This window comes from Neoarius graeffei, chromosome 20 (genome assembly GCF_027579695.1).
Source record: "Neoarius graeffei isolate fNeoGra1 chromosome 20, fNeoGra1.pri, whole genome shotgun sequence".
Lineage (NCBI taxonomy): Eukaryota > Metazoa > Chordata > Actinopteri > Siluriformes > Ariidae > Neoarius > Neoarius graeffei.
The window spans coordinates 16212224-16227295 of NC_083588.1; the positions used below are offsets into that span (position 1 = coordinate 16212224).

Genomic DNA, 15072 nt, shown 5'->3' on the forward strand with positions numbered 1-15072 from the left:
GGGTGATTTCTGTGGCTTTTGCTTGTTTGAGACGAGGAAATAAAAGTTGCAACCTTGCCTTGAACACATTATTAGACCGTATGTGTGCGCTCAGTACAACTTATTGCTTAGCTAACTCGAGCGTACACCATCTTGATTTAGCTGGATATCATCCGTGTGTCCATCTTGCTCCAGTATGACCTTAACTGTTGGTGCAGGTATTGTAATAGGGATTTTGACGATGAAAAGATTCTTATTCAGCACCAGAAGGCCAAACACTTTAAGTGTCACATATGTCATAAAAAGTTATACACTGGTCCGGGCCTGGCCATCCACTGTATGCAGGTGAGGATGTGTTTTGTTTCTATAACTATGATCTCCTCCTTGGTGCTCAAGTTCAAATGAAATGCTCTACTCTTCTGTGTTGAAGGTCCACAAAGAAACAATTGATGGTGTTCCCAATGCCATCCCTGGAAGAACAGACATCGAACTGGAAATTTATGGGATGGAGGGTATTCCAGAGAAAGATATGGAAGAAAGGAGACGGGTACTCGAGCAGAAAACGCAGGGTAATTTACTTTTAACCTTTCTCACTTGTATATTCTGTAACCCTTTTATGTACACGTTACAGGTGTAACCCTAATTCGTTTTGACTCAGAAAACCAGAAAAAGAAACAAAACCAAGATGACTCGGATGAGGAGGATGAAGATGAAGAGGCAGGACCATCATTCCAGCAGGCAACGGCACAGCCTCCGGCTGCTTACGCTCCTATGGCACAGCCTGGAATGGCACCAGTGCCCACACCAGGGATGCCACCTGGGAGCTACTCAGGTGACCCAAATAGGTTCTAACGTTTTGTTAACTGACTTTAGTAATGAAAATAAACTAGCAAAATGTACATTAGCAGTCAGAAGTTTACGTACACGTTCATGAAAGTCAGGCCACCCATTTTTTTATCTTTAGGTTCACGGATTTTTTCAACATATTTTTGATGTTGGTCGAAATAAGTGTCCTTGTCCAATTTTATTTTTGCATGGCAAAATTTCAATGTCAGATTAAGATGATGAAATAATTTAAATTCAAGAGACACACTTTACATACGTGTGTGTGTATATATATATATATATATATATATATATATATATATAAAAATAGTGTATGTGTGTGTATATGTATATATATGTGTGTGTATATATATATATATATATATATATATATATATATATATATATATATATAAAAAATAGTGTGTGTGTGTGTGTATATATATATATATATATATATATATATATATATATATATAAAAAATTGTGTGTGTGTGTATATATATATATATATATATATATATATATATATATATATATATATATATATATATGAGTGATTCCACGCTTATGGGTACTGAAATGGGGACATGAACTTATTTTTAAAAATTCACCTAAAACCATTTTTTTTTTTTTTTACCATCAGGTCACAAAACATGTAATCTTTAATGAATGATATGTTAAAAGATAACTTTAATTTTCTGAGATGTAATAACATATTTATATGCCAAAGTCAGAACGTAACAGAAGTGTTGTGGACATTATATATTCTCAATTTTAACAATGTAGAATTACTTTTTGAAACATAGGAAGGTGATGTTTTAGCAAATATAATTAATAAACATGTGTAGTAGAATAAACATACACATTCTTTCAATAAGATTAACATGGTATATAGCTAGATTGTAATTAATTTGTAACAGACGCGAGATGGACAATCGTAACAGAAGTAATGTAACAGACATCATTTTGGAACTCATAGGCTTGACTTTGGCATATAAATATGTTTTTATTACATCTCAGAAAATTAAAGTTATCTTTTAACATATCATTCATTAAAGATTACATGTTTTGTGACCTGATGGTAAAAAAAGAAATGGTTTTAGGTGAATAAGTTCATGTCCCCATTTCAGTACCCATAAGCGTGGAATCACTCGTATATAAAAATATAAAGTGTGTGTGTGTGTGTTCTTGTGTATAAGTTTATAACACGGACTAGCATTCCAGTACTTACTTCTCTGAAGGTATATGTGGTCATATGACCGTTGAGCTCTCATGAGCACATCAAAGGCTGATACATTCGTGCTACTTGATTCAATAGGACTCTCTGCGGCACCATCCTCTTCTAATTCCACAGTCAGATATTTGCAGCCAAAATCACGAACTAACGTTATGGCAGGCATATTCGGCATCACGCTCGTTACATCACCACCACCTTTCTGAGAACCAAAGATCGTTTTGATCTTTTCATTGTTTACTTTCAACGCTTGAGAGACGAAATCGCCCACGTTTTGGTTAGTGAGACAGTGAAAAGACTTTTCTTTACCACACTTTATGCTTACGTACAGTTGAGGCGATAGCTCGGAGTCCATGCTGTCAGCGTCAGCCATGGTCAGCACGAGGTTGACACTGTCGTAAAGTGGTCGTAAATACCATAACATTCAAGTGAATACTCAATGTCGTAAATAGTTTCGTTTTCGGACTCGGCTGAAGTGGATATATACAACACACTGTCGTTTGTATTTGCGATTCTATTACTTTTTACTTAAAGAAATATGACCTAGTACCAGGGATACAGTGCTGTTACAAGAAAAACGTGACTTTTTTTTTTTTACATTTCTTTTTGTACGTTTTGGCGGTTAAATAAAAAATGCACAGACTTTTTTTTTTTTCTAGCGGTAGTATTAAACTGCCGTCGGCAGATCCATGATCCGAAAAATTTAAAATGAGTCGCCTCATGGTAATGTTGTGCTTTCAGTGGTTTTTGAACTGTTCTTTTTCTGTGGCAGAATAATTGTACAATTTACATTTTTAATAGGTGGGGGAAAAAAAACACCTACACAATACAATGTTAGGAAATAGAACACTAAAATATAAAGCACTATACAAAATGGTGATATGTACAAAATTTTAAATACAAGTATTAAACAAAAGGAGAGCAGGGCAAATGTTAAATGACAGTAATAAAATAAAAGGCTAGTCCTGAGTGCTGTTCCTGGATTATGAAAAGAGGGGAAAGTTATATGGAAATATTGCACATTTTAGGAGGGGGATGAAAGTTATGTGGGGGATATTGCACAGTTAGAATGTGCACATTTACGAGAGAGTATATGACACATAATCCTATTTCACAGATGATGATAATATATCACATATGACCAGTGAAGTGAGGTAGTAATGGGTTATTGTTACACTTATTCAATAGTTTTGTTTTGCCATCAGTCTGACTGTGGCAGGGAAGAAGCTGTTGAAGAACCGTGTTCTATGAGTGATGATGCTGTCCGCTCTGCTGTGTCTCAGGTTGTACGTGCAGTGTTTGTGTCTGAGCAGAGAGTGAGCTGGGTGGAGTGAGCCTCTGCTCTTTTCCGACAGCGCTGCATATACCATGGAAGGAGGTTTTGTCCCTATGATCCTCTCCACAGTCTTTATGACCCTTTGCAGAGCCTTCCTCTCTGCCTGTGTGGTGTTACCATACCAGACAGTGATGCCAGCGGTGAGGATACTCTCTATCAGTCCTCTGTAGGCCAGGGTGAGAGAGCAATGGTTCAGACCAGCTTTCCTGAGCAGCCTAATGAAATACAGCCTTTGCTGGGCTTTTTTCACTGTGGCTGTGGTGTTAAGAGTCCAGCTCAGGTCAGATGTAACCTGCAGTCCCAGGAATCCGTAGCTGTCGGCCCTCTCCACCTCAGTCCCTTTGATGATGATGAGGCTGTAGAGGGGGAGGATTCTTCCTGAAGTCAGTATTATTTCTTTGGTCTTGTCTGTGTTGAGGATGAGGTCGTTCTCCTCTCCGTAGACAAGAATGTTGTTTACCTGGGTCCTGTACCCTGACTCATCTCCCCCCCTTGATGAGCCCCAGGATGGTGGTGTCATCAGCGTATTTGATGATGATGATGTCCTGGGTGGAGACACAGTCATGGGTGTACAGGGTGAAGAGTTTGGGGCTAAGGCAGCAGCCCTGTGGGGATCCTGTGCTGACTGTGAGCTCAGCAGACACCTGTCCTCCCATTCTCACCGCCTGTGGTCTTTCTGTCAGGAAGTCCAGAATTCAGTTGCAGGTGGGAGTTGGGACGCCAAGGTCTGTCAGCTTCTCGATCAGCTTGCACGGGCGGAAGGCAGAACTATAGTCCAGGAAGAGCATCCTGGCATACGTTCTGCTGCTTTCCAGGTGTTGCAGAGTGTGGTGTAGGGCTATTGCTACTGCGTCGTCCACTGATTGATTGGGGCAGTAGGCAAACTGGAGGGGGTCAACAGTGTCCGGGACCATGTGGTCGGTGTGTGTGAGGACTAGTTTTTCTAGGCACTTCATGGCGACTGATGTGAGTGCCACTGGTCTGAAGTCGTTTAGGGTGGATGTGTCTGGTCTCTTGGGGACTGGTATGATGGTAGAAGATTTGAAAATACAGGCGACTACAGCCTGGGATAATGACAAGTTGAAGATGTCAGCATACACACCAGCTAGTTGTTCCCCACAGGCCTTCAGAACTTTGGGAGGGACTCCGTCAGGTCCCACAGCCTTGTGGGGGTTCACCTTCTTCAGAGCCTTCAGGACCTGTGTGTGTGTCACCTGAAAGGCAGTGTCTGTGGGGTCACGGGGGGCTTTTGAGGGAGTGTCCTTATTCAGCCTGTCGAACCTGGCGTAGAAGGTATTAAGGCTGTCTGGCAGGGTGACATCTTGGGGGGACGGTGTCTGTGGTTGCTGTGGTTCTCCTATAGTTTGTGACAGACTGGATTCCCTGCCACATACTGCGTGTGTTGTGGTTGAGGTAGTAGCCTTCAAGTTTTTGGGAGTGAGCCCTTTTTGCTGCTCTGATGGACTTCTGCAGCTCGTACTGGGCTCTCTTATACTCCACTTGATCTCCTGACTTGAAGGCCTCCCGCCGCTTCCTGATTTTCTGTTTTATGTCCCCATTAAACCAGGGTTTTTGGTTGGGGAACATGTGCACATATGGACGTGCACCAGCTGATGTAGTTGCTCACAGTCTCTGTATTCGTGGATGTCATTAGTGGCCTCTTTGAAAGTGCTCCAGTCTGTGGTCTCTAAGCAGCTCTGCAGGCTAGTCTGTGCACCTTCAGTCCAGGTGTTAACGGTTCTGACTGTGACTGATTTTGTCTTGAGCCTTTTGTTGTAAACTGGTTTGAGCCGGATTGCCAGGTGGTCAGACTTTCCAAAATGGGGTTTTGGTTCAGCTGAGAAGGCGTTTCTAATGTTGCTGTAGCAGTGATCCAGTGTTTTATTTCCCCTGGTGGGGAAAGTCACAAACTGATGCAGTTTAGGCATGTTTTTCCGGAGATTGCAGTGGTTAAAATCTTCCAGAATAATGACGGCAGCGTCAGGATACGTGTTTTCATGCTCCTTGATCATGTCATGTAGCTCCTTCAGTGCAGCCTCCTCTTTGGCAGAGGGGGGGGATATACATGACGCTCACAATGATGCATTGCAGTTCTCTGGGCAGATAAAATGGTCTTGGCTTCAAAGTCAGATATTCCACATTTTCAGAACAAGATTTTGAGATCTTAATCGGTACACCAGAATTGTTTGACGAGGGCGGCCGTTCCTCCTCCATGAGTCTTGCCGCTTTCTGCAGCGCATCGGTCCTCTCTGAAGACCGTGTGGCCATCTGGTGTTATTGCCTCGTCGGGTGTCCTCTCTCCCAGGCAGGTTTCACAGAAACACAATATGGAGCAATCCTGAATATCCTTCTGTGTGGAAATCCGAGCGTGGAGTTCGTCCATTTTATTTTCCAGAGACTGAACGTTTGCAAACGATATGACCGGGAGGGTTAGCCTTCCTTTTCTAACCAAGCGCTGGAGCCTTCGGTCAGCTCCTCCCTGTCTGCTGCGCCTCCGCTTCGGCCTGTTGTCCTCAGGAGAGCTCCCTGTCGGGGGGGCTGGCGTAGCGTCGAGTCAGCATAGCATGTTAGCTCAGGGTAGGATTCCAGCGCGCTCTGGTTGAAAAGTCCGAAATGACACTTCTCTCTCAGCTGTAATAAGATCGCCAGATCATAGAAAACGTTAGCAGAGTGTGTCTTAAATTGGCACAAAAAAGTAAGAAGGAAAAGAAGACAAAGAAATAACTTGACTCAGAGCTCCGCGACGTCGCCCTCTGGGGAGCGCCATCTGTGGTGCAAGTACCAGCTTGATATAGTCTAGTTTACCTCAATGCATGGTACAGGCTCTGGCAACAAACTCCAGGAGAGAGGGTGGAGTTTGCTTTATTCTGGAGTTGCCCTCGGTGAGAGGTGGCAAGTAGGTGTAGGTTTTCTCATAGCTCCCCAGTTCCCGTAGTGAAACCCGGAAGGGTGTGATTTGGGAGGAACGGCCCACCTGATGTGTACCTGAGTGGTGCTCTGTTATTTGACTGTGCTAGGCATAGTCTGTCCATAATGACCACAGTGTTTGAGCATAAGGCTGTTCATAAGTATGCTTGGTACCAGAACACTTTTTAGGTCTTAGGTCGATGATCGATTGATTTTTAGCCTCGGTCATAACCGGCCGTACGTGCTCCTATGGCCGGTCTACATGCAAAAAACGCAAGAAACGCACAGAGGGCGCGCGTGTGATGTGCTGATTTTCGAGCCGTAGACTGGCCGCAGACCGGCCGCAGAGGTTCTTTGTCATGTCAAACAAACTCTACGGGTGCTTACGTTTTTTTTTTTTTTTCAGGTTGCAAGACAAACTTACAGCCAACGTACGTCTTTCTCCACGAACAAAAAAAACGCAGCGATTTGGGGAAACGCCAAAAATTGCACGGCCAAAAAGTCGTACGTCCGGTTGTGACCTAGGCTTTTGTCGTAGTATCATCAGACCTGCAGCCATATATCTTGGACACTTGGCTCAAAGGTGGGTTGGTGCAGTGTCGGCAGTCATGCAGATGCACTACCAATCCATCGTAATAGAGTGAGAATTCTGAAGCCTGCTCCACCACACCTGCAGATCTCCAATCCCCCCCCCCCCCCATTTTTAACTTGATGAATTAGTGCATAATTGAAACATAGCTTGTGCTGTATGGAGCGTGTGCAGCACAAAGAGCTTGAATATTGCATTTTGCAGTGTTTCCTAGTGTGGGGAAAAATACACTTGCAGCACTTGGCAGAGATTAACATGGTATTGGAAGCAGTGTTGTTGAGGCGTCTGTGCAATTTAATTTTGTTTTACTGTTTTTAATATGTTCCAGGAATGCCTCCGATGATGCCTGCAGTCCCTCCCATGATGCCAGGGATGCCCCCAGTCATGCCAGGAATGCCACCTGGGTAAGAATTCACAAATCATCATGATGTGAAAGCACAGACATTACACCCTGTGAAAGAAATGGAACGGCAAGGCCAACTCGCTTGTTCTTGCTCTACACTGAGATCAAAAAATGAATGCAAAGAGATCAGAATTTCAACTTTTCATTTTGTGATTTGTCTGGATGTGGAAAACGATTTGGAATATGGCACCTTTTGTTTGAGGTTTGTTTTTCAAGTGATCAGAAATATTGGACAGGTGTTTCTTGTTGTCCAGGTGTGCTCTGTTAGATTGATGAAATAGTCAATATCTCTGAATGTATAGATCCCTTTCACATGACGTCACCGCGCCGCGAGATTTTGTTAGGTGCCATATTGGAAGACCAAGTACATGCACTCACAATATAAAACAAAGTACGAGCGAGAGTAAAGTGACACGATGGATGATAATTCTGGTTATGTGAGTACATTACCAGCTGCAGAAAGGGCACGGTATGTGGAGAAACTGGCTGTGATTGATGGGTTTGACCCATATGATAAGACTCGCGGCAAGGGAGAATGGAAACATAAGGAGGACCGGACACCAATTCTGCCATCTGTTTGCTACCCAGACATTGTAAACTATTTGTTGTTTACACCCAGTGCCTACACTCAGTGTTCGAACTATGCCGATATTTTCAGGGGGTCCCTTTTTTTCCCTTGGGGGGGTGCTTGCGCTTGTCTCGGCGCGCGGATCTCCAAACACATGAGAAGCCTATCTTACGCACATATTACGCGGACTCCACACCTCCACACACGCATCGCGTCTGAAGTCATAACTCATCAGGGGAAATCGTGTCCACATTGGCATGTTCAAAAAACAACCTCGCGTCAACAATGATACCACACGCAAGAAAAAAAAACAGTCAGGCTACTCAACAACCAACCTGGCAGCAGCGAGCAAGCCCCAAACCATCCTAAATTATTATTATTATTAAATTGTAGAAGTCTGGGAGGCTTGCTCCTCATCCAGTTATCAACTTGGGGCCAATTTAGCATGTTTTAAATCTGAATTTCTTGCGTTTGCTTACCTCAAAGTGTCCGCAGATCATGCACAGACTTATCCATTATATCCACAGTTTTTTGCCAAGTCTCACACAGGTTTCTTTCAAGTCTACTGTTGGGCCAATAAATCATAACTAAAACAGCTCAGATTTGTTTAAGTCGTTTGCCACTCCACTTTATTCTCGTGGGTTCACATACCGCTGCCGTTATTATCCCCTTATCACGAGTTTGTTGGTCTTCCAAAATGGCGCAGGGTCTGTTTACTTCCGGTTTCGGGTGACGTCAGTGAAAGGGGTCTATACTTCATCGGGGGGGAAAATTGGAAGGGTTTAGACTGGGCAAGTCAACCACCAGACTTCAACCCAATTGAGCTTGCATTTCACCTCCTGAAGAGAAGACTGAAGGGAGAAACGCACCCTTTACATGTCAGACACTCCTTCAGACTGTTGTAATCCGCTAAATATTTTGGCATTACTTTGGAAATGGACTTCTTCACAAATTGTGCCTGACTTCTCCTTTTGTAAACATTAGAAAACATCCCTCATGTAATAATCAGCTATAGGTGGTGAATGGGGTGCTGCGTCAGAGACCAGGAGAAGAGAAAGGTAAAATAATGAGTGTAGGAATAATCTACAGTTTTAGTTCCTGAGGTAGACAGACAGCTCTGTATGGATCTCTGTAATCCTTTCCACATTATCACTAGTCTTTTGGTGGCAAAAACAAGTGGTTTATGTTGGCATGGATGATTTCCCCATGGAATTATATTTTATAGTTGTTTTGTGGTTGCCAGTTATAGTGTTGTAACTCTACAGTGGACTGATTTCAATTGTTTTTGTCCTAAGTCAAGTTTATTTGTATAGCACTTTTAACGATAAACATTGTCGCAAAGCAGCTTTACAGAATTTGAACGACTTAAAACATGAGCTAATTTTATCTCTAATCTATCCCCAATGAGCACGACGGTGGCAAGGAAAAACTCCCTCAGACAACATGAGGAAGAAACCTCGAGAGGAACCAGGCTCAAAAGGGAACCCATCCTCATTTGGGCAACAACGGACAGCATGACTAGAACATTAACAGTTTTAACATGAAGACAGTTTCGTTGTTATAACTCTTCACTGATGGAAACTTGAGTGCAAAACTGTTCATGACAACTGCAGTCCTAAAGTTAGCAAGTCAACTGTAGTTCTCATCCATAAAAGCATTACTGTAAGGGTCCAGAGCGTCCTCCAAGTGTGACTTTCAACTGTCCACATGGGGCCGTCCTCGACAGGGGCGATGCGATAAAACTCCAACCAGACACAGGGCACCAGGATGGATCAGGCAGGTTCGAGGAGCAGAAGAGGTCAGCACCTCGGTCCGAGGACCAACATGTAACTCAGAGGGACAGATTTGGGGGGGAGAAAACACAGGTTGTTAGGTTTGCCCAGTGTCACCTGAATAAGTAGGAACAGTATACATTTTGCACTGAGTGCAAGCAGGGACTCCGGCAAAACTAACTATGACAGCATAACTAAAAGGGGAGAGCCAGAAGGTAACACAGGCATGAGGGAGCTCCAGGACATAAAGCAGCCAGCCATTACACCGTCAGCAAACTCGAGTGAGCAAGTGAGTGGGGGACTGACAGCATCCATACATCCCAGTTTACCAAAACACTCTTTGCCTGAGGACCCTCCAGATCTACTCCTTTACCTCATAAACACCATTAACAAAAGGCTTGACTAAACAGATATGTAGTAAATATTTGGAACCGAAGAGATGGGGGGGGGGGAGAAATAGGGGTAAGGGCCATATTTAAAAAAAAAAAAAAAATCCCAGAATTTTCCTTGAATATTTTCAGTGTATAGCAGAAACAAAATCAGTGCTCGAAAAACCTCATGTCCGATCGTCCCAGACAACTAAAGTCTGTGCAAGGACGAGTAAAACTTTAATGGTAATCGTCCGATCGGACAACAAAAGTTAGTGCTGGCAACTTGAGCAACGCATGCGCCAAGAGAGCAGGGATCCAGTCTAAAGTAGCTCGTCTCGTTTCATGGGAAATGCATTAAGTTTTATCAACACGACAATACAGGGGGCTGCAAAAGTAGGTATACAGTAAGGATTATTCCAGTATTATAATAGTGGTGCTAGATTTCATTTAATACTAATGTTTTGTGTGAACATTTTGCTTTTCATTACTGTATACCTACTTTTGGGGCGGCACGGTGGTGTAGTGGTTAGCGCTGTCGCCTCACAGCAAGAAGGTCCAGGTTCAAGCCCCGTGGCCGGCGAGGGCCTTTCTGTGCGGAGTTTGCATGTTCTCCCCGTGTCCGCGTGGGTTTCCTCCGGGTGCTCCGGTTTCCCCCACAGTCCAAAGACATGCAGGTTAGGTTAACTGGTGACTCTAAATTGACCGTAGGTGTGAATGTGAAGATGTGTGAATGGTTGTCTGTGTCTGTGTCAGCCCTGTGATGACCTGGCGACTTGTCCAGGGTGTACCCCGCCTTTCGCCCGTAGTCAGCTGGGATAGCCTCCAGCTTGCCTGCGACCCTGTAGAACAGGATAAAGTGGCTACAGATGATATGAGATACCTACTTTTGCAGCCCCCTGTATATACAAGTACAGAAATATTTTGAGGAAATCATTCAAATTTCCTTGATTTTGGTTATAATTCACCGAAGTATGCGTGTGTACTGGAAAAGCTCAGCTCAGAGGGGTCCACGTAATGACGTAATTATACCAACTGGCTAAGGGTGACGAGGGTCAAGGACATCGTGTGCCAGCAGTGCAGTTGAAGCAGGCAGGTGTCAAACTTGGAACTTTTGTATCACGATTGGAGTTAATAATAAACAATATCACTGAATGTTCCTTACCTCTACTCTAACCTGTGTGTGTGTATAACATTATGATTTTTTAATTGTTTTTGATGGTTTCATATAGGGCTGCACGATTCTGGGAAAAAATGTGAATCTTTTTTTTTTTTGCTTAGAATTGAGATCACGATTCTTTGGCACGATTTTTTTATACAAAATGTTTATTACACTGTTTATTGCACAAAACAAAAAATAACATTCAAATGGTCATTCAAGTAGAATATCAAACGTTTGAGCAATAGGCTTGTTAACAGGAGCTGCAGGAACTTTGCTTTGGCAGAAGCACAGTAGTAGTAGCAAACAAAATTGAGATATGTGGCTGATAACTTCCTCTTATCATCATATGCACATCAAACAATGAGAATTCCTTAGGACGTCGAGCATATGGCCCTGAACACAGCACTGCAAAATTGGCTTAAAGATTCTTTGCCAAAAACACAAGTCTGTCAACATGTTGAGGCTTCAGTGATGTACAGTGACATGCCACAATGTTCCCCCCTGTACTGAACAGCCGTTCAGAAGGTGAGCTTGTAGCGGGAATGCACAGATTTTTCCTCGCTAGAACAGACAGTCGTGTTGGATATTGACCCTTATTTTGCCCCCACCAGATTAAGGGGTCATCTTCACTATCAATGTTGCTAGTCAAAAGATATATGAAGCCAGCTCTGAGGACACTGCTTGTTTTTGGTTGGTGGAATCAGCCTCCTCGCTGGCTTTTGCTGCTTTGAAGAAACTTCCAAGAGTCTTTCGGCCCTTCTTCATGGGGGGTGCAGGGGAGGCAGCCGATGGGGGGGGGGGGGGGGGGGCTCTGCTGTAAAAAGAATTAAAAACATTAATATTAACCAATGTAACATCACAGCAGTTTAAGACTTAAGTAGACAATTACAGTTGTATATGATGATACACCAGTCATCTCATCGGTCAGTCTCACTTTAACTGTGGCTTTATTCTCCTCACTGATGTAATCCATTTTGAATCTCGGATCGAGAGTGGTGGCTATGTCGAGTAGATCCTGAGTTTTCGGGTCTCTGTACTTCTCCTGCAGGTATCCCAGGATTTTTGCCTTGAGTGATTTTGTAAAACCTGTGTCGCCTTCTTGCACAGCCAAAACGGAGGTTTCAAAAAGGTGGAGAACCGGTTTCACAGAGGAGATGCTCACATGTTCTCCGGAGAGGGCATCAGTGAAGTCGGTCAGTGGGCAGAGGGCATTGTTGATTGCTTCAAGGGCTTCAATATCTTGCCACATGGGGATCAAGTGTCTAGCCTTCCGATCAGGGGACAGTACATGTGAAATGGCTGGAAGCTGTTGAAGTATCCTCTGGACCATCGCTTGCCTCGACCCCCATCTTGTTGGGCACTCTGTTTTTTAAGTTTTTGCTCAGGTAGTTTGAGTTCCTTCTGGGCCTCACTAAGGTCTCTCCTCCGTTTCCAGCTGTGACTGAAGGAGCCCACAATCTTTTTGCAAAGACCTACAGCACGCTCAACTCGGGAATCTTTCATTGCATTCTCTACAGGGAAAATGTACAAAAAAAGACTGAGTACATCAATTATTATAAGCTGCTCTTATTATTTATTATTATTGTGACTTTTTATAAAGGAACTCACCTATTGCCAGATGGAGTCGATGTCCAAAACATTGGAGCCTGGTCCAATCGTTGAGGGAGATGGCTTTTACTATGATTTGACCATTGTCTGTTGTGATGCAGGTCAATTTATCCTCATTCAGACTCCAAGATGTGAGGGCATCTTTTAATCCCTGTGCTAGGGCCTCGCCTGTATGGTCTTTGGGGGAAAAGAGCTGTCTGTAAGCACCGGCTTTTGATAGTGAAATCAGGCGCTGTAAAATGAACCGTCGGGCTCAAATACGGTTCCATGGTCCGACTGGACCATAAATCAGACGTAGCGGAAAAATGATCGATTTCCTGCAATTATGCCTCGACGACTGCCCGCTGTTTGTTGTACATATCGGGGAGCGCAACGTTTGAAAAGAAGTTGCGGGAGGGGATAGAGTACCGTTTGTCGAGAGTGTTTATCATCTTCCGAAATCCCTCATGTTGTACAGTGTTTATCGGTGCCATATCTTTTGCCAGGTGATATGTGATAGCTGCTGTGATCTCCTTGTGTCTACTGGAGTTTGGTGGGTATGGCGTTGCATTGTACAAGGTCCTGGTTATTGTTTGTGTTTTGTTTCTTGCCTTGTACGGCTTCATCATACTCTACTTTGTGGTGACGTTTCAGGTGATTGTAGAGATTAGTGGTGTTGCAACGAGGGCAGAACACACTTTGCAATGCACCTCAGACTGTTTGTCATCGTCTGGCTTAAACCCCAAATACTTCCACACCGCTGAATGCGAACCCTTTTTGGGCACGAGCTCGATTCGGGTCTTTGGGTGACTCTCGCCACTACCACCTAGTCTGGTTAACACCAGACCATATCACAAGTGAAATATGGTCTGGAATCCGCCTATTGAATTTCTCGTAGGGGAGGTGTGGCTTACGATTGTCAACGGCCGTTTATTGGACGTTGCGAATGTCTATCATTTGGCGTATACGTAGCCCATGGCCAATCATGGCAGTTGTACCCGGTGACGTAGTTAGAGCGACGAAGAAGAGAAGGAAAGAGAAGGCAAAACAAAAATAGGAAAACAATGGCACCGAACGATTACTGCCGTTTGTGCAAGACAAAGCTTGATCGAAAGTTTGGTTCATATCGCTCGCCGCCATGTTAAATGTGATCCGTAAACAGTCCCAAATAAACTATAAGCTTCCGTTTGTCGAGTAGTACGCGTCACCGTCTTTCCACCCCTCCCCACTCTCTGATTGGCTCCCTAACTCAGGCGAGCCTTTAGACCATAGTTTCCATGCTGTCTTTTCAGATCGGAACGATTGTGCAAAGCAGCATGGGATTTCCCAGGCTAACTACCACCTGGGGTTTCTTCGCAATCCATTTCTTCTGCTTCTCTCCCTCACTGTTTCCACACGCTCAACTGCAGGCGGGCTTCCTCCACTGACTGAATCACGTGTTGTAAAGATGCTTTACCATAGGTCGAGGGAGGAGTCAGTGGCAGTGCTGCCTTTTGGGGCGCTTGAAAAAATCCGGGAAGAAATGGGAGCATTTGTTTGTGATGCCGCTCGTGAAATAAAATGCTTAAGAATCGTTGTTTCGAAATGAGATCACGTGTATGTGTGAATCGAGATCGTGATTTTTTTTTTTTTTAATATAAACGATTTATCGTGCAGCCCTAGTTTCATATATTTTTTTAATTATATAATTTTTATTTTCTAAATATTTATCAACATAACGTTACTGTGGCACAGGAGCCTGTGACTGGTGGACAGGCGACAAAGGGTGGGTGTCTCCTACTGGTTGTAAATCGTGACATAAAAATCACACGGGACCCGCTTGATTGGCTTTTTACATACTGAAGCCAAGCGGAGATGTCCGGCATCTGGTGCTGTTGTCCGAAGAAAACTACAGCCAAAAAAGCTCTACTACCGGATTACTTGGACAATCTTAGTCAGAAAGAAGTGAAGGATAGATGTACACGGAAATGAGTTTATTAGTGGTTCTGATCCATGCAAAATTCCTCGAACTGACGGTGCAGGTTTGTGTCCTAGCATTAGCTACATGTTGGATTATACGTTCTTTTTCCCGAAAAGTCCCAACAAAGAAGAACAGTTTAAAAAAAAAAAAAATACAGAAGCAAGAAAACCTTCTTTGTGTAAAGACTTTTTTTTTTTTCTTCCCCCTGACATCAGCTTTTGGGAACAGAATGTTGTGAAAGCCAAAGCATTTACACTCAAAGGGCTTTGACTTGAACTGTGGGCTAGATCTGATTCCCACCCGTCCATGTTTCAGCAACATTTAGTTACACGGCTATCTGTACTCTTATCATTTATACAGTGATGCTTATTATTGTTAA

At 43.5% G+C, this 15072-nt stretch overlaps 1 protein-coding gene across 5 annotated transcripts in view; it reads left to right on the forward strand.

The window, feature by feature from the left end:
* znf207a (zinc finger protein 207, a) overlaps positions 1-15072 on the forward strand; it is a 31331-nt gene that overhangs the window by 11606 nt on the left and 4653 nt on the right. For all 5 annotated transcript variants that reach the window (XM_060901339.1, XM_060901335.1, XM_060901338.1 and 2 more), the window contains exons 2-5: positions 198-324; positions 410-548; positions 638-811; positions 7202-7277. In XM_060901339.1, the coding sequence (XP_060757322.1) occupies positions 198-324; positions 410-548; positions 638-811; positions 7202-7277 (516 nt within the window). The remainder of the gene's footprint in view (positions 1-197; positions 325-409; positions 549-637; positions 812-7201; positions 7278-15072) is intronic.